Source organism: Nyctereutes procyonoides, unplaced genomic scaffold (assembly GCF_905146905.1).
Source record: "Nyctereutes procyonoides isolate TBG_1078 unplaced genomic scaffold, NYPRO_anot_genome, whole genome shotgun sequence".
Classification (NCBI taxonomy): Eukaryota; Metazoa; Chordata; class Mammalia; order Carnivora; family Canidae; genus Nyctereutes; species Nyctereutes procyonoides.
Genome location: NW_026575040.1, coordinates 10512563 through 10540135, shown reverse-complemented (window position 1 = coordinate 10540135; position 27573 = coordinate 10512563). Strand labels below are relative to the sequence as shown.

Sequence of the window (27573 nt, the reverse complement as noted above, 5' to 3'; positions counted from 1 at the left end):
AACACAAACAACTGCCTCCTAGCACAAAGGCCCCTGCGTGAATTGTCATCACTCTTTTCTAGGTGAGGGTTTGATGGATTGTAGCTCTCCTTCTAGGGGCAAATAACATTTTTTTCTCCCCCTCTGTAGGTTTGTGGGTACCCCCTGGCTGGGCTTCATGGAGAAATCTTCACTGATAACCAACCTGAATCCAAGAACAGACCCCATTTTTCCATGGACAGAATGAGGGGTCTTCTGTAACCAGGCATAACTGGCCATCATGGGGAAATTGATCAGAATGGGAACACGGGAGAGGCGGTTACTCCGGCCAAAGCGTCTACATTGGAGTCGCCTCCTCTTCCTGTTGGGAATGTTGATCATCGGTTCCACCTACCAGCACCTGAGGAGTCCCTGGGGCCTCCCCTCATTGTGGGCAGCAGTCTCCTCCCAACATCCTGTAAAACTGGCCAGCCGTGACCTCCCTAACAATGAGATGATGATGGTGAGCAGTGACCCTCCAAGAGCTAGCTCTGAAATGGAGGGTGACACACTGGTGCCCCAAGCTACAGTGGGCAGGGGTGAATCAACAGTGGAGAATACCCCCAATCCATCCAGAAGAACAGCCAACATCACTCCAACAATACCCAAGAATAACTACAGTCCAGCAGAGGCAGAGACAGAAAGAAGGAAGGAAGATACCACAACCACACCCCGTAGAGTACTGAATCACTACACCCCAACTTCAAGCAGGCCAACGGTAAAGAATTATACCCCAACAACACCACCCAAGGGAGAAATACAGAGCTACCACCCAACTCAGGCCGGGGGAAAGGTGAAGAAATACACCCCATCTCCACTTAGTAGAATAGTAGGCAATTATGTCCCACCCACACTCATGACAGTGACAAAGAGTCATGGGATCACCCCCAAAACAACAGTGAAAGACAGTGAAACTATGACAACCATTAAAATATTAGAGACCAATCCCTCTAAGAGAATGGTAGAGGAAAACACCCCAACTACCCTCAAGGGAATAATTAATAACACCCCAACTTTCCTGATAAATGACATAGAAACAAACATCTTGACTTCTCCAAGGAGTATGATGGAAAAGAACACCCTGACTACCACCAGAAGAGTGGACAATAACAGATCAACCAAGCCCCGGATGTTAGTGGGAAAGAACAAGCTGACAACTTCCCTGGGAACGGTCCTGGAGCACACCACAGTCATCTCTGAGGGACATGTGACAATAGAAACCACAACAGGCAGTAGCCCAAAAGAAACCAAAGCTTCTACTGCTACCTGGAGTGTTAGTAATCCCTTGTTTAGAACCAGCACATCCACCGTTGGAGTTTCCTCTGCCACCCTCTGGGGGCTGGCCAAGAAAGCTTCCATGGCACCCAGGACCTCATCAACCTCTGAGGTCAGGGCAAATCCAACCATCCAGGTCCATCACTGTGTGGTTGTGGAACCAGCCCCGGCTGTGCCCACTGCCCTCTCCCCCAGCCTGACAACAGCCGTGATCCCAGAGGCACCCAGTTCCAGTCCCTCAGCACTTCCTCCTGGCTGGCCAGACCTTCACTCCAAGGCAGAGTACCCCCCAGACTTGTTCAGCATAGAGGAGAGGCGACAGGGCTGGGTGGTCCTGCACATCTTTGGCATGATGTATGTGTTTGTGGCCTTGGCCATCGTATGTGACGAGTTTTTTGTCCCGGCCCTGGGTGTCATCACAGATAAGCTACAGATCTCTGATGATGTGGCAGGGGCCACCTTCATGGCTGCTGGAGGCTCTGCCCCTGAGCTCTTCACCTCCCTCATTGGCGTCTTCATCTCCCACAGCAACGTGGGCATTGGTACCATCGTGGGCTCCGCTGTGTTCAACATCCTCTTTGTCATCGGCACCTGTGCCCTCTTCTCCCGGGAGATCCTCAATCTCACGTGGTGGCCCTTATTCCGTGACGTCTCTTTCTACATCCTTGACCTGATGATGCTCATTCTCTTCTTCCTGGACAGCCTCATTGCCTGGTGGGAAAGCCTGCTGTTGCTGCTGGCCTATGCTTTCTATGTGTTCACCATGAAGTGGAATAAGCAACTCGAGATCTGGGTGAAGGAGCAGCTCAGCAAGAGGCCAGTGGCCAAGGTCATGGCTCTAGGGGACCTCAGCAAGGTAAGAACAGACTGGCTCAAGTTTCTGTAGCCCCTTTGGGGCAAAAGACTGAGGAGAAGCCAGTGACTGAAGAGTGGAAAGTGCTGGGTCAGACCTCAAGAGATAGGTGCTCTGGTTCCCTTTGCTATTCATTCAACATTTAAAGTCCTATTCTTTGCCAGGCACTTTGCAAGAGTGACCTTGGCTCAGCTCCCAATCACCCAATGGTTATTATCATGATCCACCATTGGCAGGGGAAGAAACTGAGGCCTAAGGAAGTTAAACTACTGTTCAAGGTCACACAGCAAATAGATAGTGGAGCCAAGATTTGAACCTGGGTTGGTCTGATTGGGTCTTTGGAAATGACATTTGAGCTGGGCTTTGGAGAATATCCAAGGAGATATCAGGCAGGGAAAAATGATAATCTCTTCCATGTGCATGGTGTTTAGGGTTTGTCTAGCACCTTCACTTTCATTTAATCCTGTTTGTTCACATTCCAGATTTGTTGAAGCCAGTGGCTTGGATGGGTCTGACAAGGGGGAGGCTTTCTGTTTTTGATATATTGGAGAAGATAACAGATCCAGTCATCCATTGACAAGCCAGCCTTGGGTGCAGAGCCTGCTCTCTTGTCAAGTTGGAAGCCAGACACCAGAGTTCCAAGGACCCTGAGGCTTTCTCTTGGCTCCAGAATTATTTTTTAAGAATTTCTTTGCCCCCATGAGGGACCTTCCTTTTGAGTTTATATTGTGTGGTTCAATTACCTGGAAGATGAATTTAAAGTGGGTAGTCATTTCTGAAAATTCATCTCAAAGTTTTTGTTCCTTGACTCTAAAGTGAGGTACCCTAGGGAACACAGACCCCTGTTTCTTTCCTGCTCCTAAAGGGTGAATTTGGGTAAAGGTTGGCTCTCAGCCTGCCTTTTTCAAGTTTCAAAGAAGTTGCTGGTATGAGCAGAATTTTGTGTGCAAAGAGTGGAAGGACTTAGCCACTTAATCTAGAGTAATTTTGATGAGTGGGTAGGATGGAAACCAAATTCAGCAGCATGTCTGGGAGACAAGAGAGATGAAATATACTTCTTTTAGGATTTTTGAGGTAATGTGGGATTCTGGTGAGAGCACAGGACTAGGAGTCAGGAAATCTAGGTTCTAATCTGACTCTGCCTCTAACTGTGTGACCTTGGATGAGTCCCTTCCCATCTCTTGCAGAAATGACAGAGTCCAACTAGTCACCAAAAGATTCTATCTAACAATCATTGTCCAAGTGAGTTTAATTCTGGTTGGCTTTGCACAGTGGTTATTTGTCAGGTCTGGTCAACTGAGCTCCAATTGCCATATTCGCAGATGGCCTCCAAAGGAGACATGTCCTACTCAAGGTTATACAGCAAGCAGGTATCAGGACTGTAACTGGGACCCAGTATCCTAACTCCCCATTCAGTGCTATTTCCAATCAGGCTACTGCTACATGGAGCCAGAGGCTTAAAAAAGAAAGGAAGGCTCAGAGCATGACATCATTGAGTATGAAGACACAGGGCCTCCCTCCTAATGACATCCTCAGAGCACACCTTGCTGAGAGTGGCCATGAAGCCTGGTACGCTCTACCCTGTGAAAATCAGCATCTAACGCCTTGATGCCCTGCAGGCCAGCGGTTTTCAAAATGCTCTGACTTGCCTCCCAGTCCTTATCAGTAATTCCGTTTTTATTTAAACTCTAAAAATTCCAAATTTTCCATTTAGTGAGGGCTAGACCATCAAAGCAAAGCTTGTCAAGCAAGTGAAGCATCATCATGACTTCAAAGGAAAATCTGTAACCTACTTAAGAGACTCTTCTAGGGCCTTAGCAGCAGTTCTTTTCCAACCGGTGAGAGGGGTGCCAATCACAACTCTGTTCTTATTTGTTGAAACAAACCCAGTATGAATTTTAATTAACAGCATTAAACAGCAACAACAACAACAACAACAATAACAAGTTGAATTACTGGCTATCCTTAAAAGTAAATATGTATTTATTTCAAATAAAAAATCTAGGGGTGTCTGGCCGGCTCAGTCGGTGGAACACAGGACTCCTGATCTTGGGGTTGTTAGTTTGAGCCCCACGTTGGGTGTTGAGATGCTCAAAAATAAAATCTCTAAAAAAATAAAGTAAATTAAATTAAGAACCAATAGTTAGTAATTTCCAGCACTAACAACCCCTCACTAAAAATTAGTCCACATAACAAGAACTATAGCTATTTTGAAATGATTTTTAAGACATCTGGATTTGGATAGCACCTCAGGTTTCTAAAAGCCAGGGAGAGCAGTGAGGGGCGGGGGAGAGACCTGTCTTTGCTTGTATCTTTATGTCTGTGTTTGGCTGGCCAACACCTGTGACCTGGTCAGAGGGAGATAAATTATCCTGTCCCACTGACAGACTGAGGGCAAGCCATTAGGTTTGGAAGTCATGCAACAATTCTCTGGAAATCCAATCTCTGATCTTGTAAACCGTGTCAGCATTTGTTTTTGCACTTTGTGTGAGAGTGCATGCTTAGCCCTGTACACTGTTTACTTTATCATGAAAATGAACATATCTTGCTCTCTCATTCATGTTGACATATTGACTCACACCTTGCCCTACGAATGGTTCCCCTTTTTGAGCATCACCCCAGGAGAGCAGGGGGCCAGGGCAGCAGCTTCTTCAATCAGCTGTGTTCCAAAGTGAAGAAGTCAGAGAGAAGCGGAGCACGACTGGACAGAGTGGTGGGGGGCCAAGGAGGGAAGCTGGGGAGGTGAGGTCAGAGCTACAGGCATTTGAGAAGTCTGAGCAGCAGGAAAAGAAGTGGAGAGCAGTGTGAGCCAGCTCCCTTTGGAGAGAAGCAGGAACAGGAAAGGCTCTGGGCCTCTTGCTCTCTTCCTCTCTGTTGCCGGCCAGCCAGGTGGTGAGGCATGGAGGGGGTGGCTGGGGTATCACGTCCATCATTGCCACTGAATGGGGAAACAATCTTTGGAGCTCCCAAAGAAGTGAGCCAGGGGTCTTGTCTAGCAGGAGGTGCATAAGTATTTGGTTCTGTTTGCTCAGGAAACCCTAACAGTTCAGGGGCTCCAGTGTAGAGAAAGAAGGGAGTGGGCAAGGAATCTTTACGTATGGAGGGCCTATTCCATACACACAGGATCTCAACAATTTCTCATAAAAGCCCTCCAAGGATAGATTGTAACGTCCATTTTGCAGATGAGGAAACTGAGGCTCAGAGAAGAGCATTAACTCAGCCAGTTACATAGCCTGTTGATGGTTCTCACCACTGGTGATGAGTTCACCACTCATGATGGTTCACCACTCGTGAAGCTGGATTTCTGTTCTTTTTTTTATATATAAAGATTTTATTTATTTGTACATGAGAGACACACACAGAGAGAGGCAGAGACATAGGCCGGGGGTGAAGCAGGCTCCCTGTGGGGAGCCCGATGTGGGACTCGATCCCACCTGAGCCAAAGGCAGATGCTCAACCACTGAGCCAGGCAGGGGCTCCTGTATTTCTGGGTTTTAACCCAGGCTCCACTGCAGACTGCCCCTGTTGCTCTGGACAAGCCAGTGCAATTCAACAAAGTGCTTAAATGAAAAGCAGTGTGGGAAAAAGATTGTGTCCTTTCCAGCAGAAGCCACAGGCATTAGATAAAAGTAACTGTAATAGAATGAACCCTATACAAAGTGCTACAAAGTCACTGCTTTTCAGCCAGGCCTTAGATTGCTTATCTATAAAGTGAATGAGATGACCCAGGGCAGGGGTTGGCAGACATTTACTGTAAAGGGCCAGACAGTAAATAGTTCAGGCTTTGCAGGCCATACAGTCTCTGTCACAACTACTCAGCTTTGTTGTTGTAGTATGAAAGCCCCCGCAGACTAAATAAACAAATGGGAATGGCTACGTGGCCACCGAGTACAACATACTTGCAGATGTTCCTCTAACCTGAACAACTTGGAGACAAGATCAGCTGAGGATGATTCATTTTCTTATTGAATATTTACCCAACTGATATCTGTAGTTTCTGAGCTGAAGGGCCTTTCACTTTGTTTTTATACTTCTCTGACAATCTAGAATTAGGATAGTTTTGGGGGGAGAATGATTCTAATCAGAATTCACTTAAGAGCATTTCCAGAAAAAATAAATGTTGTAGCATCGGACATAGGCACATAGTAACAATTTTCCAGTCTTTCTTTCAACACTGGCTGAAACAAACAAACAAAAAAAAATCAAAGCTAAGATATTTTAGACAACATTGTCCAACTGGCATGTATTGGTTTGAGACGCCTTTTATGACCTCTATTAGTGACACAGTCTGCAACTTTATGCCTGTGTATAAGGTACACCTGAATATAAAGTATATACCTCTCACTGTATTTATTCGAGACCGAGATGACAAATATCTGACTTGCCTTGACCGTGCATCGTCACAGAACCCAATAAACAGCAAAGCTGATGCACTAGCCTGGCTTAAAAAGCCTTATCTATCTGTGATTGAAGCACCACAGGCCTTTCTTTAGAGAGAGAGCTCCCAGTTTAGCTAGAAAGGACCAGCCATCTGCACTAGATGCTGATTCCCAATATTGCCTGAGGGGCACCAGTGGTAAACCGAGAATGCAAGGGGGGAGGGGACAAGCCTATTTTGGGTCCCTTTGGGTCTCTATCTCCATCATACTTTGGAATACTTCAGAATGTGAAACTCTGGAGAAAAGTCTGCCATTCTTTCCTAAATGCGTTGGGGGCTGGTTTTGTTTTTTGTTTTGCTATTTTTTTTTCCTGGCAAGGTTTTTAAATTAAATCGACCAACATGACCCCCCTCCAAGCAGACAAACCGGGAGCCAGTCCTCTCCTTTCTTGTTAGGGTTGACATTATTCCAAGGGCTTCTATTAGTGGCCTATATAGCCAGCTACCTGCTGTGGAGACAACAGGGATGTGGACAGGAAGCCCCGTGGACAGGAAAGTCTATCCAGTATCTGTGTACCCCTCTCATGCTAGGCTGCAGGGAATCCACTAAGCTCCCAAAGAGCCCATCCTAGCCTGGGCTGAGGGGTTCCCACCTTTCTTTCCCTTTCCTTCTTCCCTTCTGTCTTTCCTTTCTTCTCTCTTCCCTTCCTTCCTTCCCTTCCTACCTCCTTTCCTTCCTTCCTTCCTTTCTCTCTTTTGTTCCTTTCTTTCAATATAGTATTCAAACATTTTTATTTTATTTTATTTTTTATAAGTAGGCCTCACACCATCATGGGGCTTGAACTCACCATCCTGAGATCAAGAGTTGCATGCTCTAGTGTCTGAGCCAGCCAGGTGCCCCAGGGTTCCCTCCTTTAACCCCTAGAATACTTAGCTTCCTCCCAGTTGTTAGAAAAAGATGGTAAGAGTAGAATTCTCAATTGTAAGGCTTCTTTTCTTCACAACATTTTTCTAGTGTTCACTTGCTAGTCAATACTAGCAGATAACAAAATGAATGAATAAGAAGCAAACGAGGGGATCCTGGGTGGCTCAGCGGTTTAGCGCCGCCTTAGGCCCAGGGCGTGATCCTGGAGTCCCGGGATCAAGTCCCATGTCAGGTTCCCTGCATCTCTCTCTGCCTCTGCCTCTGTCTCTGCCTCTCTCTCTGTGTGTCTCTCATGAATAAATAAATAAAATCTTAAAAAAAAAAAAAGGAAGCAATCGAGTATGAACAGAAAAACCCAAAACACCTGAGCATGCCTGGTCCAATAGCTTGTTTCCATGGATGCATGTGGGCCTATAATTGAGATTTTTACATGCACTCATGCCGCACAATACTGTTTTATCATGGTTTATAGGATGGGACTAAATATGAAATTAGATACTCATGGTGTTCTACAACTACAGCATGATTTCTAGATGCTCTGACACCTGAGTAAGTTGGAAATATATATCTAACATTATTTAGTGTGGAGGAGTGGGCATATGGATGATACACAAGAGAAAAGATAATTTCAGAGAGTGACAAGTGCTGTGAAGGAAATAAGTGTGGTGGAGAGTGACTGTAGGTAGTGGGCCCCCTTTAGCGAGGGAGAACAGGAGAAGCTTCTTGGAGGGAGAAAGGTCCAAACAGAGATCTGCAAGATGAGAAGGGAAATTGCTCCGTGCTCCATGGGGAAGCATTCTGGAAGAGGAAGCAGCATTTGCAAAGCCTCTGAGCCTGGAAAGAGCTTGGAGCATTAGAATAGACTCAGAGCCAGTGTGGTCAGTGAGTAAGGGGACAGTGGCACAAGCTAACGCTGGAGAGGTGGCAGCTACTTCCCTGAAGTAGGGCCCTGTGGGTCAGAGACATTTTGGATTTTAACTGAAGCTCAGCAGGGAGTGAAGTGATGAAGAGCCACATCTAAAAGGCCGCTCTTAACTGCTGTGTAGAGAATGAAGCGTAGGTGCGCAGGGGTGAAGGAGGAGGCTGTTGTGGGCATCCAGCATATATATCTTTGACAGACATTTTGAAGGCAGAATCATCTAGACTGGTGATGATGAAGCAGATGTGAGGGTGAGATAGCAGGAGAAGTCAAGATGCTACTACCATCTACCTTGAGCACCAAGGTAGATGGTAGCAGCAGCCTGTGCAAAAGGACAGACTCGAGGAAGAACGGGTTTAGGAAGACTTAAGAGTTTCCATTCAGGAATGATGAGTTTGAGTGCTTCTGTCACCTCCAGGTTGGCTTGTCTAGGAGGCAGTTGCCCAAATGGTCCTGAGGTTCAGGATCAAGGTCTGGGCTAGAATAGAAATCTGTGAGTGGCTCAGCCGGTAAAGTATCTGTCTTCAGCTCAGGTCATGACCTCAGGGTCCTGGAACCGAGCCCCACATTGGGCTCCCTGGTCACCAGAGAGCTTGCTTCTCCCTCTCCGTCTGCTACTTCCCCTATTTCTCTCTCTCTCTCTCTCTCTCTCTCTCTCTCTCTCATTATGGAATAAATAAATAAATATTCTTAAAGGAAAAAGAAACGAAAATTGTGAGTCCCCGACAAATGTGTGGTAATTAAAATTGAGGACTGGCTGAGAGGGGGTGGGTGGGAAGAGAAGGCACTAGGATTGTGCCCTAAAGAACTCCGATGTTCATTTGTTCAGAAAACATTTATTGAATCCCTTTGAGGCCTGTGTAGGGTCTGGGGTTACAGTGAGAGAAAAGGCACAATCCCAAGCCCTTGATGAGCTCAGCCTAGCAGAGTGGGAGCTGATCCAGGTGTCGCGGGGCCTGACACTCTTTAAGAAAAAAGAGTATAAAACTACTGGTACAAAATCAGATACAGGGCCTTGAAAAGGGTTTGTGTGGGGGAGACATGGGCCTTGGAACTTAAGCTTCATTAGCTCCATGGTAAATCCTTCTTGGAAGGGAAGACAGGTAAATAAAATGGATAGTTACCATACCATGTGTGATGGTATAGGAAAGTGCTGAGGGATTTAGTACTTGCAGAGAGTGAACATCTCCACAGACCAGAGAGTCAGGGAAGGCTTCCTCTGGGAGGGGATGCTTAGCAGAATCTTGAAGGACAAGCAGAGTGGAGGGCGGGGGTGGATTACTAACTGAAGAAGGGGTGAGAACTCTCCTGGCCTTGTGGAGAGGCCAAGGGAATGAGATACTGTGAGACCATAGCTGCCCTGTCCAGGATGGTGGCCACTAGCTACATGCAGCTGCTGAGCTCTTGAATTGGTGCTAATCTGAACTGAGATATGCTGTAAGTATAAAATATACGCTGGGTTTCAAAGGCTTAGTATGAAAACAACAACAACAACAAAGGCTTAGTATGAAAACCAAAGGGTAAAAGAACTCAGTGATATTTTTTGTTAATTACATGTTTTTTTAAAAAATATTTTATTTATTTATTCCTGAGACACACACACACACACACACACACACACACACACACACACACACACACAGAGAGACAGAGAGAGAGAGAGAGAGAGAGAGAGAGGCAGAGACACAGGCAGAGGGAGAAGCAGGTTCCATTCAGGGAGCCTGACATGGGACTCGACTCTGGGTCTCCAGGATCATGCCCTGGACTGAAGGTGGCGCTAAACCGCTGAGCCACCCGGGGCCGCCCTGTTAATTACATGTTGAATTATAATACTTTTAGTATAGTGAGTTAAAGTATATTATTAAGGGGATCCCTGGGTGGCGCAGTGGTTTGGCACCTGCCTTCGGCCCAGGGTGCAGTCCTGGAGACCCGGGATCGAGTCCCACGTCGGGCTCCCGGGATTGAGTCCCATGTCGGGCTCCCGGTGCATGGAGCCTGCTTATGTCTCTGCCTTTCTCTCTCTCTCTCTGTGTAACTATCATAAATAAAAATTTTTAAAAAAGTATATTATTAAAATTAATTTCACCCATTTCTTTTACTTTAAAAAATGTGGCTAGTAAAATAGTTAAAATGATGTATTTGACTTGCATTCTATTTCTGTTGGACAGAGCTGTACTGGAGGTAAGCAGGAGGCTGATATGTGCTCAGCCAAGGAGACTGGACTCCCTTGTGAGGATAGTAAGCCACTAGGATGCGGGGGAGGGACAAGATTTGTGCTTTGTTCAGAAAAGCACTCTGAAAAAAAAAAAAAAAAGAAAAGCACTCTGGTTGAGGTATGGAGAATGACCTGGAAGAGGAACAGATCAAGAGTCAGAGGGTTTTGCAGGACTGTAGGCAGGAGAGTGGAGAGATGAGGCAAATTTTTTTAAATTATTTTATTTATTTATTCATGGGAGACACGGAGAGAGAGGCAGAGACACAGAGGGAGAAGCAGGCTCCATGCAGGGAGCCCGAGGTGGGACCCGATCCCAGGTCTACAGGATCAGGCCCTGGACTGAAGGAGGCGCTATACCCCCTGAGCCACCTCAGCTGCCCCGAGATGAGGCAAATTTGAGGACTTTTAGGAACTAGGTCTGATAGCTAATTGGACATGGGCTGTGAAGGAGAGGGAGGAATTTGGGTAAATTTCTGGATTTCCAGCTTAGATGCATGTGTGGATCAGGGTGCAAGACTATACTCAGGAAAGGGCTGAAGAGTCCCCTACTAGGAGTATAACCTAGATGAAGGCAGAACTCAGACCAAGGATTCAGTTAATATTTGTTAAATGAATGTGAAAAAAAATCACAGACTAATAATGTGGTTCAGGAAATGTATCTTGGAAGGTCTAGAAGGGGAGAGGTCAATGATTAACTGCTACATCAGTGGGAGATAGAAATTGGAAGTCAGGAGGAGAAGCCCCCTGAGAGGCCACCATATTTGCCATCACAGGTTCCCATGAATGGCTGCAATGGATCTCCCTGCTCAACATCAGCAAGATGCATCACGGGTGCTGGGGGTTTTGGCTGGCACCAAGACATCCTCTTTGGTTTCTTCAACTCCTTTTCGAGAGTAGATGAGAAGGCGGGGTGATAAGGCTGAAGAAAGAGGGGCAATGGATTGGTATCAGAGGTGGATGTGAAATACGTTTGTACTAAGGGCATATTCTGAAAACACCTACCTGCCCCAACTGCTACCCATAAATGGGCCCACCATCCACATCTAAATGGAGACAAACATTCATGTCCTCATGTCCATTGACCTAAAATGTCAATAATTTGAAACAAAGCCACTAGGGAATAGAGATTTTACCTCATTACCTTGTTTATGCTTGGGGAAAAATACGAGTTAGTAAACAACAACAACATACTTCTAATGGGGATCAGGAGATCAGAGTTCTTGATGCTGTCTTTGTGAGCGTGGGCAAGTGGCACACTCTTTCTGCTTCTCTATTTTCCCATCAAAAAGCAGTAATAATACTAACCTTGTCTGCTTCATGGAGTTAGTAGTCTTGGATGAGAAAGAGAATGTGAAAGGCTTCAGAGAGCTAGAAGTCCATGCTGAACTCAGAAGATATTGATGTGTTCCAAGAATGATGAACTCCTAGAGAAGTATTTTGACTTGAGTAAATCTGAATAGCAGAAAAATCATTAGGCATGTGCACAATGGGGCAAACGTCTATCTCCCCTGTCCGTCTGTGGACAGAAATAGCTATTTCAAAGGGCAGCCTGGCTTCTCACAGTTTTTTTTTGCCTCCAAAAACTCATTGGGTGAAGGTTGGACATGATAAACCACGAGATGGTGGGTCAGTAAGTTGGTAGGCCAGTAAACTTACAGGGCTGTCGTGAAAGAGCAGGGGATTTGTTAAGAAAATCAGCAGTGCTCTCTTCATATGCAGGTTGGTTATTTCTGCTCTGTTTCATTCATTTTTTTGCGTATTCATTTGTTCATCCATCCATTTATTCATTGCATTCATTGATCTATATCCAGCATTCAAACCTCCCTCATCCTTCAAAGCTTACTCAAATTCTCTCTACTTCAGGAAGCCTTCTTGTCCCTCACACCACAGCACCTTTATCTATGCTTCTCATTTCTTTTTTTTTTTAATTTTTATTTATTTATGATAGTCACAGAGAGAGAGGCAGAGGGAGAAGCAGGCTCCATGCACCGGGAGCCCGACATGGGATTCGATCCCAGGTCTCCAGGATCGCGCCCTGGGCCAAAGGCAGGCGCCAAACCGCTGCGCCACCCAGGGATCCCGCTTCTCATTTCTTGAACCACGTTCTGCTTTGTCATTATGGGTCCCGATTCCTTTCTGGACATGGAACCTGTGTCCTAGAGATCTTTGTGTCCCGACAGCACTAGCACACTGACCTATAAACAGCAGGTGCTCAGGAAATAGCGAATGAATGAACAAATTGGGTAGATGGGAGGGTGAGTAGCCTTGGCTCAGGCACTTTTTTTTTTTTTTAAATTTTCTGAGTTGAAATAGAGACAGGAGCAAGGCAAGTTGAATTCTAGTTCTGGCCTTGGAGGCCAACAGGGGGAGGCGAAGACAGTTACTGGGGGCAGCTAGTAACTGTCTAGCTGATTGAAGATAGAAGCTACTAGAAGCTACATAGGAGTAGCCACTCATTCAGCTCATCTTTAGTGAGCACCTACTGTGTACAAAACACCATGTCACAGGTTGGGGGAACAAGGGTGCCTGTATCAGAAGTTCAAAAAAAAAAAAAAAAAACATGGAGTCTAGCTGGATAATTCACATATGTCAAAAGTCAAAAAAATGCTTCTTTTCAGAGTTCAAATGGCATTATAAAGCAGTAAATGTAAGATGGAAAGCCAGTGGTCCAGACAATAAGTACTGTGGGTTTAATGATTCTTCATCTTAGATTTTGTCTCATTTCCTAGCTGGCTGCCCTGCAGCTTCCCCAAGACACTAGCACTTACTTGATCCCAGAGCCAGATTTTGGTAACACAAAATGTGCTTACTGTTGTTATACAGCTTTTGAGGAGAGAGTATCATAGTGAGTTGGAGTGAGGGAGGGAATAGAAGAGGTCATTCAGGAGAGCTTTATCAAGAATTCACCCTGAATTTTCTAAAAACACTGGTAGATGTGGAGGAATGGAGGAATGGAGAAGGCATTTGAAGCAGAGGGAAAAGGTGTGAACAAGGGACCAGGAGTTGGAATGGATTGAGTATTCATGCATCATTCAACAAATATTTATTGAACCTTCACTGAGTGCCCAAGAGTGTTTTTGTGCTGCACACACAGTGGCAAATGAAATTGGCAATCTGCCTTCAAGATGCTGGTGGGGCAGTTAATTTACTTGTATGTTTGTTAACAATGTTTGTTATCATACAAACAAGTTGAAGGAAGTGCTATGGAGGAAGAGAACAGGAATCTATAAAAGAGACTAAGACGACACCTTAGCTTCCCAGAGGAAGGTGATGTGTAGATGGAGATCTGAAATATGGGGAGCGAGGGAAGGAGGGTTCCAAACGTGGGTAAAGAAGATGGTATGTCTGAGGGACTGAAAGACGGTGTTACTGGAGTGTAGGCAGGGGACACATTTGACTGGGAAACTGTGTGCAGGCGGAAGGCAGGCTGTGAAAGGCCAGGCCGGGGTTTGGACATGGTAACACACCTTCTGAGACCTGGTTATCTTTGGATGTGTTCTGCGTTCCCACCTGAGGGTTGCCTGGAGAGAAAGGGATGTAGGGAGGGAGAGAGAGCAAGGGTCACTCCAAACATCCCGTGCGTGACTCCTGTCCCTGTTTGCAGCCAGGCAATGGGGCAGTTGCGGTGGATGAGCTACAGGAAAACAAGAAGCTAAAGGTGGGTGCCATGTGGAGTCTGCCAACTGGGGACACCGCAGGGTCTCAAGGACAGCCATAGATACCTGAGGCACTGTGGCCCTGATGCCGGGGATCCTGGGCCAGGTCCAGGCCTGGGAAGCTCCCGGGAATGCTGCCAGGATGAGCCAGTGACGGAGCTGGCTCCTTTGCTGGAGGGACTGTCACCTCCAAGGTCGCCTTGGAGGAGGCGCTTGTTGTCACTCCTTGCTTGCTCTGCCACGAGCTTGCTGTATGAGCTTTTGCATCTTTAAATGATTGTGGACTAGATGAACCCAAGCCCCAACTTCTATAATTGATCTAAAAGCCTAATTACCGTAGCTTTGGAATGCTCCAGAAATAAGAGAAACACAGGAAGGGCACTGGGAGCAGGGCAGTCTGAGGTTTCTGAAAAAACTGTGTCTTAGTTGCCTTTGCCCGGTGGGCTATTTGGGAAGAATTATGGGAACCTTAGAGCAGAGAGGCTGGGGCCTGAATGAAATCTTCCTCGTCCAAAGAAAATCGCTCGGCCTGTTGCGAAGTGCTGTGTTACCACAGCCACTAGATGGCAGAGGAGTTCAGCTCCAGAGGGATGGGGGAGGGGTGCGGGGAGGGGCTGCGGGAAGGGTGGGGAGGGGGGCCCTGAGCACGGGTTGGTCTGTCTTTGGATGGTCCTTTGTAAATCAGATGCTGTTTCTGTGTGTGTCACGTCTGGGTACCTGCACATACAGATGTGAGTATGTGTGCGCCTCTGAAGGTCTCTTGGACATCTGCGAGTAGGAAAGAAAAGAATGCAACTGGGAATCAAAAAGGCCCCAGTGCTACTTTTAAGTCTTTCATTTCCTCCCAACATGACCTTGGACAAGTCACCTGGCCCCGTCCAGTTTTCATTTCCTTTGCTGTAGAAGGGGATCACAGCCTTGCTTATGGGGGGCTGGGGCAATGATAAGGCATGATGATGCTTTGTAACTGTAAAGGGCTGTACCCGGCCACAGTGGGCTGTGTGTGGTGTGTGGGTGAGTGTGTGTTTCTACGAGACTGTATTTTCAGGGAAGGACACTGCTCCCTGTTGAGGGAATTACTGGGGAACTATTCCGTATGTAGATTGAGCCAGTCATGGAAGAGTGAGGGGAGGCTGGGGAAGCAAGCAGTGTAACTCTCCTGAGTGGGGTGAGGGGAGAGGGGAGGCCTGGATAAGGCTCCCGGGCTTTGTTTTGTCCTCCAAGGGCAGGAGGCAGGGTTAGTGAGGCCCTCGTGCGGCTCCTAACCTGCCGTGGGCAGGGGCCCACTGAGGCCTGTGCGGTTCTCCCCTGCTCAGCTCCCGGCAGTGCTCCCAGCAGTGCTGACCCGAGGGAGCAGCTCTGCCTCTCTGCACAACAGCACCATCCGCAGCACCATCTACCAGCTCATGCTCCACAGCCTGGACCCTCTGGGAGAAGGTAAGCAAGGCCTCCCTGGACCCGCGTGGTCTCCTGTCCACCCCTTCCCTCCTGCAGCTGGACAAGAACGGGGACCTGCCAAACTAGGAGGCAGTGGGTAGGATGAGGGTGGAGTGGGAAATAGAGAGCAGAGGAGACTTTGGGGGTGAGGTCAACAGACTGGGAGACAGGGGAGAGAGAAGGCACAGGACTCAACAGGAGAGGGCCCCAACGAGTTAAGGTCTTTAGGTATCCATACCCCACGACTTCCCTGTCTCCATGCCCCCTCCTATAAAAGGGCTCACCTGTAGTTAGTGAGGCCATAAGTGCTGTGTGCTCTGCTCTGGTCTATGTTGGGGTGACCCTCAGTGAGTTCCCTGGAAAGCCCATCACCCACAAGTTGGCTCCAGGATCCCACAGAATCTCCAGCCAGGCAGCTGGGCCTCGCTGAATTCTGGGGGTACCTCCTGTAGGGCCCCACAGCCCAGAAGCTCTGTGGTACCTCCCTTTGCTCTGTGTTTAGCTCTGGAGTCCTAGGAAAACTGCTGACCCTCTTCCCAGCTAGGAACCCCAAAGAGGCTTCAGGGGTGGGAGGGGTCCAAGTAAAATGGGGTCTGATGTCCAACTGGACAAATGATGGGAGTAACTGAGATTCTCACCGTCCACCTTACCAAGTTCTGCCTTCTGGCCCCTTCCCCCGAGGGCTGAGCTGAATATGACACTGGAGACTGACTCTTGAGCATCAGGAAGCACCCTGACTGACCTTTCTTGTTCAGGGACAAATCTTGGGGTGGGGGTGGGCTCAGAATTTCCTCAGGCCCTGAAGTATCCCCTTCAGGTACAGTATTAGGTTGTTGGGTATTTAAAAAGGTGTTGGACTGGGAAAAGCAGAGACAAAGATGAGATGATCAAACCTTCCTTTGAAAATCTTCAGGGTGAGCCTCGACAGACACTGAGGGAGGCCACTCCTAAGTATCAGTCCCAGAAAAACAGTGGCCCTGGAGTTTTGAGAGTGGAGTTCGCAGTACCCAGCAGCCTATGGGTGATCAGTACTGCAGAGACGTCTGACCTGGGGCAGTGAAGGAAGCTGTATTTCTGGGTTATGCTTGGCCACTCCTTGCGGCCAACTCACCAACTCTAGCAAAGTCCTGAAGAGAAAGATCTCCTGAATGGGACCTCAGGTGCCCCTGCCTGGGCCATGACCAGGAGCCTACCAACGGCTGACCTACTTGCCCTAACAGGATTATGTGATGGCCAGGCCAGGCAGAGGTCAGAGGAGATTGATACTAAGTAGGAGATGATCCGGCCACGCTGAGAGCAGAAAGGCCACGTGAGGAAACAAGTGATGGGGGCGTCGGTGACAGTCATCCCCGGGAAGACAAGCGAGCTTGGTACATTGTGTGCACATGAGGCAGGTGTGGAAAGGCCCTTGCGGCGGACGATTGCTGATATGCTCTGGGATGAAGTCCAGCTCAGAGAAGCCAACTCTGATTCTACACCCCAAGACCCCATCCAGGAGGGGCTGGGACCTTGCAAAGCGGTGATGAAGGCCTTTCTTCCTAAGACTTTCCAGATCCATGTTTGTGTTTCCAAATGCCTCTCCAGATGTTTCTCTTTCCACAGAGCTGATGTGTGGTCCGAACTCTCACCTACCATGTGAAAGGCCTTCTCTTCTCCAGGATCCTATGCCTTTTTTGGTGGTTTCCCTTGGATATGTGTGTGTATGCACGAGAAAGAAGGAGGGAGGAATGGAAGGAGGTCCTGGGTGACCTGCTTTCCTCAGTGGCATGGAGATGAGGGTTAGGGTGTGTAATGAGGGGCAAGAAGGCAACAGGGGAACTTGGTTTTTCTCGCCAGCCCTTTCAGCCTACAGACAGCAGCCACTCTCAGGGCCAGAACGGCAGCCCAGGGAGCTTTCCTGTGGTAACAGCAACTCTGTGTTGCCCCACAGAAGACCGTGATGCTCCATCCATGCCGGGGGGAGGCAATTAAAGTTGTGTGGACGAAAGAGGCAGCGGAGTGCCGGGTTCCTGACCGCACAGCTGAGGACCTGCTGGGCAGGCCACTGGGACACTTGCAGGGGCCTTGCGTGCCCGAGTGCTGGCTCTGCAGGTGCAGCCTCCTGCCAGAACCAACCCTGAGTGTTTAAGTGCTGGGTTGGAAGGAGGACTCTCCATGTTTATCTTTCTTGCCCATTCTGGACCCAGGTGGGGTATGATCTCCGCGGCTTCCTGCCTTGCCCCTTCCCAGTCTGCCTGCATCATGGACTGGAGCACCTAAAGTGTCCCTTCTAACACGAACCCTCTGGAGTCCTGGGCCACCGCAGAGTTGTTCCCAGGGTGGCACAGCTGCTCACAACTGCTCTCGTCACTTCATCCTTGTTGTAGCTAATGCTTCTATGGTGCTTTCCAGGTGCCAGGCACTGTTTTAGGCACCTTCGTGTGTAAACTTATTTATTCCTTTAACAGCCCCGTAAGATCTTACAGGTACAGAGAAGTTACGGATCCGTCAGCTAGGTCCTAGGGTAGCAAGTGGCAGAACCAGGATTCAAACCCAGGCCCTCTGGTCCCAGCATTGCTAAAGTAGCAGTTTTTAATTGTAGCAGTTAAAACATTTTTAATTTTGTCTCACAGACCCCCATATCCGTGCTCTGAGGGTATCATGATGTTTTATCAGAAAGGAAATAGGATTAGAGAGGGGAAGTGATTTGCCTAAGATCACAGCCAGTTAGTAATGATGCAGGAGATTTAAGGTGAAAGTTTGGGATTGGGCAGCATGAACAAGCCTAGTAGGACCAGCATCCAGACCACAACTCCCAGGCCAGCCTCTTCCCACCCACGTCAGCTGGCCAGCCCCACTGCAGGGTCCCAGATAAGATGTGTTCCCTTTCTTGTTTGCAGCCCGCCCCTCCAGAGACAAGGAGGAGAGCTTGAGTCAGGAGGCCAAAGCCAAGCCTCACGCTAACACAGAGAACAAACAAGAAGGTGAGAGGATGGCAAGACCGCTGGGTTTCCTCCTGCCACCTTCCTCCCTCCTGTTGGCCAGGGGCTGAGGCATGCCTCTTGGCCTCTCTGAGCCTGTCAGCTGGAGCGATGATCTGGTGCTGCACTCTGGCCTTTTCCTTCCAGCGTGCTCCCTTTCTGATGGGGCTGCTGGCTCAAGGGAGGTCCTGGAAGGTTCCCTGCACACTTCCCTCTGATGGGCCCAGCCAGGCCAGGCCAGGCTGGTGAGTGTGTATGTGTATGTGTGTGAAGTCCTATTTCTTTTTCACCAAATCTCATCCCAAAGGAGACTCTATTGGCCCATTTCTTTTTCCTGTCACTTCTACACAAGGATAGTGCTGGTAGGGATTGGTCTGAGACCAGCAACCCCAGGAGGGAAGGACCCAGAGGTCCCATGATACAGAAGTACAGCATCCATGTGGCAAGCCCAGATGGAGCTGCACAGCACACCAGGCCTGCCTAATGCACCCAGCAACCCTTGGAAGGAAGGATAGCAACAGCCATTTTTCCAATTTTATAGACAAGGAGACCCAGGTTGAGAGGTCCAGTGACTTGCCGCAGTCCTATTTCAAGGCTTCCAAGTGGCTGCCTTTGAAGTATTCAGGATCCTCTCCACGTAGGTGGTGGGGGGAAGGCTCAGCCCCTGAGGGGTGGAGCTTTGCCCTCTCTCTGGTCTCAGTTGCCCAAGCTGTTCACGGGATCCTCGGCTGCACTGATCAGGATGGAAATGTTTGTGAATACAGGGGAGCAAGGATGGCCACTTCCCAGCTGCCCTCTTATCTGCAGCTATCTCTGTGGATGGGGCAATAACTGTATCACATCATGTTACTTTTTCTATCGACCAGAAGTTCCCCAAACTTTCTGAGATGCTGAGGGGGACAAGTCCAATAGCTCCATAGCCCCTCATACTAGCCTCTGGCAGCTGCTCTCAGAACCTGCTCTTCTGACCTATTCCATGTTTATCCTTTAAGAGGAGGAGTCAGCCGAGCTTCCTGAGGTCACAGTCACGCCAGCGCCTGCTCCAGATGCCAAGGGAGATCAAGAAGAGGATGCTGGTGGTCAGGTAGGCACAGGCCTCTTCTCAGGTGGAGAATCTAAGAGGTCCAGGGAAGGGCTTGCTGATCAAAAATCCTTCCTTTTTGAGGGTCTGAAACACTATTTGGGGTCCATTCCTCTGAGGCTCGCATGGGGCCAGTTAATTCACCCTTAATGGCTTAGTATGAGTGAGATAATACATATGAGAATGTGTTGCCAACCATCACACGCTGTAAGAACATGAGGAGTAGCTGTTAGGGGGTCTGTCAGAAACTAGGGGGCAATGAGGCCAGTCAGCTCTGAACGCAGCAGGGAGAGTTGCTGGATAAATGCCTTGGGACCCCCCGGAGGTTTGTCCACAGGGCTTCCAGAGTTCCATCGTCACCGTCTTTATGGCCACGCAGCCTCTTCCACCATTCTCCAGCCAACTGGGCTCCTTGTCTCCGCTTTCCTACCTCCAGGCCTTGGTCCTCCCACCTCAGGATACCTTTTCCCCTCCAGGCCACTGTAAATGCCTCCATTGCCATCAAGCTTCCCTGACCCTCTATAGTCCCCATCTGATGAACGAATGCCCATCGTACTTGGTCTCTGTCTCAGGGGTCTCTGTCTTAGCACTGCCTTCCCCAAACTCTATTTAGTAGTCTTAGTTCTCCTGCAGGTGGCGAGGTTCCGGCAGGCAGGATGCAGGTCTGAGTTGTCTGTCTCTCCCACGAGAGAAATGCAATGCCTGGCATACACAGCTGTGCTTAGTAAGGGTTGAGTAATGACAGAAAATAAGCATTTCGTTTACAAGTTCCATCCCTGTTTGTTTTTTCTGCTTGACACCGAGAAACAGTCAATTATATCTCATCCCAAAGCCAGCAACTTTGGGTTTAGTGTCTAAACTTGATGGTATCATGAGTGTCCTGAGTAGACCCATTACAGCCAGCTTAAGTGACAGCGATTAAGAGAATATGGAGGTATCTCCTGAAATCCAAGGGCAAGATCGGTCTCAGAGAGAACTGCACTTAGGCCTGAGCAGGCATCTGTAACTCCAGTGGCTTCTCACTCTTTCTCTTGCTTTCCCTCATGTCCCTCATTCTCTGTGTGCAGGCTTTATCACTCAGCTTCTCCTGGTAGCCTGACTTCATTTGCTTTCTTCTTATTGCTTTCTTCTTGGCACACATAGCCCTAAACCACCACGCTGGGCCTTGGGTCCGCAGGGGGATCAACCAATGACTGGCTCCCAGTCTCAGAAGAGACAGAAAGAATCTGTTCAAACCAGGTCACAGGTCAGGGATCCAGCCTTTGTCCAATCAGCTGTGGCAGGGAGTGGTGAGTTGCTTTGACTCCAACATGGAAAAAGAGAGCCACCTGTTCAGAGGGTGTTAGGGGTGACAGTTCTTAGAGAAAAGATGGCAGGTTGGGCAGACACTCCCATACTTATGGATTTAAATGACTTATTATCTTTTCCAGGAAGATTTCTCTCCTGATGGGGGAGGGAGGGCAGGAATTATTTCAGACTAAAATCTTCTTGTTGTTCATTTCCAATTCAAAGCACAGGCCTCATGAATATTAATATTTGACTACTACATCAGGGGTTTACAACTCTGGTTGCATATTAGAATAATTTGAGGAACTTTAAAAAATGCCCAGACCTCACCCTCAACTAATTAAATTAGAATATCTGGGGTGGGTCCTTGGGCTTGAATGTTTTTAAAGCCTCCAGGTGATTCTAATATGCAGCAGGGTTGAGAATCACTGAGCATCCTTTAGGGGTTGGCTGTGTCACAAAATTTGTTATAGGTGACATACTCCATGGGCACACAGCCCAAGTCATTTGCTCAATGGACTGGCTCAGCATGTTGCTATAGGTTAGTCGTGTGCCTAATCTGTGGACACTCAGAGTTAGTGGCTTTAGAGTGTATATGGGGTCAGTCCTTGGTTCCCAAACACTCGTCTACAAGTGGATGTATTAGGAGCACTTGTGAGCACATTAAAATAGACTCCTGGCTTCTAATTCACTTGACCCAGATGGGGCCAGGACATCTGTATTTCTTTTATTAATTTATTTTGAAAATCTGTATTCCTACTAAGGTCCCCAAGCTAGCAGCTTTGAGAACCAAAGATCTCTTTCATCTTTCACATTTGCAAAGCAGGGTAGCTTGATGGTTAAGAGGCTGAGAGTTGGACTATCTGTATTACAAGGCCCAACTTCATCACTTATTGTGCCAACTATGGGCATGTTAACTGCTCTGTAACCTAGTTTCTCCATCTATTAGATGGGTTCAATTCTATCTTTATCATAAATTAATTAACTCATGAAATGCACTAAGTGCTAGCTATTATTATTATTATTTAAGCCACTTAGCATGGTGCCTGGCACATAAAAACCCTCCATAAGTAGGCATTATCATCATCATTTTATACATAAAAGGTAATATGACAACTTAGAAGTTTTAGTAGACTCAGCAATGTATCCACCAAAAGATATGCCATACTAGGCAACACTAATAGAAACAGGTATCTAAGAAAAGGAGGTGATAATCCTATTCTACTCTGTCTGGTGTTCTGTGTTGCTTTCAAAGCTTCCTCATGGGGTGTAATATAACTAGAATGAGTTCACCAACATGGGGAGGAGGCTTCAGGGCATAGCATGGAAAGATGGAAAAATCTGGGAATCTCTGACTCAAGGGGAAAAAAGCGGTCTTGTGGAAGGGTGATTAGCTTTGTTCTGTGTGGCTCAAACTATACATAGAGGGTAGAACCTTATTATGAATATGGACTTTAATCAGAGTTGTCAAGATGCAGAAGCCACCTGAGGTGGTGAGTTTTTCATCCCTGAAAAATGATCAGATAAAGACAGGACAACCACCAGGTGGGAATGCTAGGAAGGGAATTTTGCTGAAGGATTGCACTAGTTTCCTCCACATACTCAGGTTTTTAGATTCTTTCCGAGAACAACAACAAAAATGGGGAAAAACTGGAAAGGAAAACAAGCAGAGCAGTTATTACACACTAATCTGTTGGCTTTGAATTGCAGGAAGGAGAGGTGCCTGGAGCTGAGAGCACAGGTGAAGTGATAGGTGAAGAGGTGGAAGCTCCTGGTGGAGTTGAAAATGGACAAGGTGGAGGTGAAACTGAACTGGAAGGTGAAGGTGAAATCAAAGTAAGAGAAGGAGAAGGTGAGCATGAAGATGAAATCAAAGCAGAAGCAGGAGAAGGTGAACCTGAAGGTGAAATTGAAGCAGGAGAAGGTGAACCTGAGGGTGAAATCGAAGAAGGAAAAGACGCTGCTGATTGTGACAGTGAAGGTGAACTCCAAGCAGAAAAAAAAGGAACTGATGAAGGTGAAGGTGAACTCCAAGCAGAAGACGGTGAAATGAAAGTTGATGAGGGTGAAAATGAAGAGCAGGAATTCAATGCTGAAAGTCAAGGTGAAGCCCAAGGTGATGAGAAAGGTAAAGATGGTGAAGGGGGAGGTGAAGAAGATGGCAGTGAAGATGAAGAGGAGGAAGAGGAGGAGGACGATGAGGAGGGCGAGGAGGAGGACGAGGAAGAAGAGGAGGCCAATGAGGAGCCTTTGTCCCTGGAGTGGCCCGAGACCAGGCAGAAACAGGCCATCTACCTGTTCCTCCTGCCCATTGTGTTCCCATTGTGGCTCACAGTGCCTGACGTCCGGAGGCTGGTGAGTTTGCCCAGTGGTGGCCCTGGGGGGGGGGGTGTCTGTGGAGTCTCTAGGCACTCCCACTCAAGAGGTGAGAGGACAGGACAACTCAGCTTGGCAGGGCTCAGCTACGGAGAGTATCTGGGACGCACCTTGCAGCTCCAGAAGGGACCATGCCCCGAGGGGACATCCCGGTGGACTTGGGAGGCCCTAAAATGTGCTTATTTCCATCACTATAAGCAGGTGAAGTAGTCCTTTAACCTCTATTGTCAGTTTCTTGATTTTAATATGGGAATGATGCCAAGCCCCTTGCTCCCCCTGTCACAGGGATATTCTGAAAGCCTAGGGGGAAAGTACTATTTCTACCCAGCATTCTCATTTATAGGAAAAGCTCTGACTAACATACTCTACCCAAAGGCCATCCATACTCGATCTCGAGGTCTGGAGGTGGGTAGGGCAGGAGGTGGGGATGGGGGTGGTTGTAGAATCCACACCTAACACCTAGACCAGTATGGTTCTAGGGAAAGCAAATAGCTGTCTTCAGTTTGGTATCTGCTGAATGCCCTGCTGGTCGGACTCCCTTTAGGCTGCCAACCTCTTCCTACCCCAGCCATCTCAGGGTCCTCACTGGAGATCTTGACCTCAGCAGACACGTCTCCAGACCCTTTTCCATCACTTCCCCGGCAGATCCCATCACTGCTTCTGGGGCTCCCTCTGAAGGGCCAAAGACCTTTAGTCTCTGCAACTTCTTTCTCTTCCTTTTCACACTTGCAAACAGGAGTCTAGGAAGTTTTTTGTTGTCACCTTCCTGGGATCCATCGTGTGGATAGCCATGTTCTCATACCTGATGGTATGGTGGGCTCACCAGGTGAGTAAAGAGTGGGAACTAAATCCTGCATCCGTGGGGCCCACGGACACTTTTTTCCCCCTTCAGGGTGAATGTCCAGTACCCAGGTGGTGGTGAGGCTCAAGTGAATTTGTAGTTTCTGTATTGTTTGTAAAGGCTCACAAGCTGACTTTTTATTCCAGTGAGTGTAGAATTTTCAAGTGTGGCTCTTGTCTTACAGTCATATTGCAGCCTGACACAGAAGGCCCTTCGCTGTCGGACCCAGCTGACTGTGTTGCTTATTAGCCTTATTCTGGGCTCTGTGATGCTTGCCTTTGTTCTCTCCTCCTGGTGACACTATGCATACTCGTGAGAGCAGACTCAGTTTTGCCTCCTCTTGGGCATCTAGTCAGCCTTCCTCTGAGTTCCCCTGGCTTTTCTGTTCTACCTGGGGGTTTTGGGTACGAGCTTTTCCCCTTCACTAGCCTGGGAATAGGGTCACTGTTGTGCTCGTTCTTTTATCTCCAGCCTCTAACTTAGTTCCAGGCACATAGCAGGCGTCTATGGTTCTGGAAATGGACACATGATATGGACAGATCTTTGGAGGAGTAGTTCTTTTGGAAAGGTGGAGATGGTTGTAGTTGGAATGACAGTGAGAGGTGGTATTAGAGATAGACTTGTGGTCCAATTTGGACAAGAACTCCATCATGTCCTGAAGCCTTGAGCAGGGGCCCTGCTTTCTCTGGGTGGTCCATTTCTCCCAGGCTTAAAGGAGTGTGCTGAGCTCGGGGGGGGGGGGGGAGGTGTTGGGTTTGCACAAAATAGCATGTGGTTGGTGCTTTGGAGAGCCTCAGATGTCCCCCTTGACATTGCCATGGTTTCTCATCACTGTTACTTTTTTACCAGGTTGGTGAAACAGTAGGGATTTCTGAAGAGATTATGGGTTTGACGATCCTAGCAGCAGGCACATCCATTCCTGACCTCATCACCAGTGTGATTGTTGCGCGGAAAGGCCTGGGAGACATGGCTGTGTCAAGCTCTGTGGGCAGTAACATATTTGATATCACTGTGGGGTGAGTGGCAAAGTTGTTTCCCAAGGCGTATTGAACATGACTGGAAAACACTGTGTTGGTTCTGTTCACTGGTTTTTCTGCTTCATTATTTATACATGGAATAAAAGGGCATTTGCGTTATTAGTGTCTACAAGGCAGCAAAATATCCTCCCTTCATTCATCACAGCCAAATGGGATAATAGGACAAAAATGCTGCCTGAAAGGTAACTGAGTAGAATTTATAGATGAATTGAAAAACAAAGTCCATCAAATTCATTACCAAAAACAGTCAAATGCTCTGTTCACTGATCTCCACGGTGTACATGTGGGGTTAGAAGGAGCAATGACTCAATTTCGCTTCCTGATATTTCTGCCCTTTGCATTTGGACTCCTGCCAGCTTAGAGGCTCTAAAAGCATTTTGTCTAAACATGCAAATGCTGCATCTTCCGGTACCCATTCTCTTACTCCCTCCTCCCAAGTGGTCCGAGCAGAACCTCTGGACTGTTTTCATTTCCACAGGCCTATCTCAGATTTGGATGGTGGCTTTGGTTTCTTTAATTTGAATTTGTGTATGTGTGTGTATGGAGGGGGGGAGGTGGAACACAGGAGAGCCCTCATCCATAAAGAATTTAAAGACATGTTAGCCTGAGATGGGATTTATCATAAAAATTGAGAGATTAAAGAGTCACACATCAACCCACTGAGATTCCTCATACACAGATCATGAATTATGAAGGGAAAAAAAACCCACTTGGACTCAGAAAATTTCAGTCCTAATTTAGGGTCTTCTAGTTATTGTGAGTCCTTGCGCATGTAATTTCAATTTCCCTTAACTTTAGTTTCATCATCTGTGAAATGGGGCTGATATTTTCTCTTCTATTTGGTAGGCTTGTGTGTGTGTGTAAAAATGCTTTGTAAATTGTAAAATTCTGTTTATGCATGTGGGATTATTATCATGTATATGGGATTGTTATGTTATAAATTAAGAATGTTCACATCATTTCTTCAATCTTGCAGCCTGCCTGTTCCTTGGTTGCTTTTCTCTCTCCTCAATGGATTACAGCCAGTTCCAGTCAGCAGCAATGGCTTGTTTTGTGCAATTGTTTTGCTTTTTCTCATGCTCTTGTTTGTGATCTCTTCAATTGCATCGTGCAAATGGAGAATGAACAAGATTTTGGGCTTCACGATGTTCCTCCTTTACTTTGTATTCTTGATAATCAGCGTGATGTTAGAAGATCGAATCATTTCCTGTCCTGTATCTGTCTGAGTCAGAGTCACTGTTGCTCACAACGGACATGGATCAGGAAACCATGCCAGAAGCTACTGTACTTCTTGTTACATTAATTAAAGAATGAACATGGTCCAGGAGAGTGACCAGAGTGGCCAAGAGCCTCTGATAGGCATGTGATCTGGGACTGAACATTATCCTTGAAACCCCTGCAGCTCGTTGTGGCTTAAGAATCTCACCTCTGGAGGGATGGCGTTCCTACCCCTGAGTGACGTCAGCAGCCATCATGTGGAGGCCAGGAGAAGGACCTATGGAGTCAGAGGGTTTTCTGAATGAGAGCTAACTTGGGGGTGAGGGCTGGGATGCTCACAATAGCAGTAAGACAAGTTCCCATGCTCGCAGTTCCCTGATCATTCCTGAAGGGCTGCCGATCCAAAGATGCAGATGTGGTCTATACCCCCCTCCCTGGCCCAAGAACACGCTGCAATTTGCTGTCCCCTCTTTTTCTGTTTAAAACATGAGGTTTTATCAGGTTTGTAAACATTACAGGTCCAGTTATCTGTGGGTTTAAGGAGCTAAGACTATAGAAAAAAAAAGTATAACAGGAATTAATTATCACTACACACTGTAGTCCAGTAAAATGTGTACCAATATTTTATAGTTTAAAAGGACTACCTTAGCTCTTATAGCTGCATTTCTGAAAACTGAAATTAAAAAAGTAGCCCAAGAAATTAAAACTTATAATTGCCCTTGAACTGGAAGTGAAGGAGATATTAGGGAAGGAAATAAGGTCTATTTAAACATATGTACTTACTAGAAAATCCAAGTTAGTATTGTCTCCATCAAGCTGTCACCGTAAGGGATTAAACAGTCATACAAAGCTGCCCTGGCTTCTCCAGCATCTTCTCACCTAAGAGTGACAGCTGCTACTAGTAAGAAAAGAAGTAATTTTAAAAAGAATCCAAAATCAGTAGCACTAAATCTGGTTTATAAAGTAAGAGATCCAGTGGTGTAATGCTATTTTTGTGTGTCAACCTAGATAGTATTATAAAGCAAGAAGACTGATTTCCTGTGTGGCTTATAAGTGGATCTCCAGGAAGTTACAAAGGAGAAATTCCAAATTCTTTT

The 27573-nt window shown here is 47.3% G+C and overlaps 1 protein-coding gene across 4 annotated transcripts; it reads left to right on the top strand.

Annotated features, from left to right (window-relative positions):
* The first annotated feature begins 259 nt into the window (after nucleotides 1-259).
* On the top strand, nucleotides 260-26484 carry SLC24A1 (solute carrier family 24 member 1). Of its 4 annotated transcripts, none has more exons than XM_055320123.1 (10): nucleotides 260-2149; nucleotides 14188-14245; nucleotides 15566-15676; nucleotides 18556-18639; nucleotides 19629-19720; nucleotides 22715-22778; nucleotides 22851-23359; nucleotides 24117-24206; nucleotides 25071-25237; nucleotides 26235-26484. In XM_055320123.1, exons 1-10 carry the CDS (start codon nucleotides 260-262, stop codon nucleotides 26482-26484), a joined length of 3315 nt encoding a protein of 1104 aa, XP_055176098.1. The 4 variants fall into 4 exon arrangements, with proteins under 4 accessions (XP_055176098.1, XP_055176100.1, XP_055176101.1 ...); XM_055320125.1 differs by lacking the exon at nucleotides 14188-14245 and adding an exon at nucleotides 9724-9730 and having other exon boundaries at nucleotides 15575-15676; XM_055320126.1 differs by lacking the exon at nucleotides 24117-24206.
* Nucleotides 26485-27573: the final 1089 nt, after the last annotated feature.

Excerpts from the sequence above, each read along its gene's own strand:
- SLC24A1 (XM_055320123.1), top strand. The coding sequence starts at position 260 with ATGGGGAAATTGATCAGAATGGGAACACGGGAGAGGCGGTTACTCCGG. Across the intron at positions 22,779-22,850 it reads TGAAGAGGTGGAAGCTCCTG|GAGAAGGTGAGCATGAAGAT; the intron begins GTGGAGTTGAAA and ends AAGTAAGAGAAG. Across the intron at positions 23,360-24,116 it reads TGCCTGACGTCCGGAGGCTG|GAGTCTAGGAAGTTTTTTGT; the intron begins GTGAGTTTGCCC and ends ACTTGCAAACAG.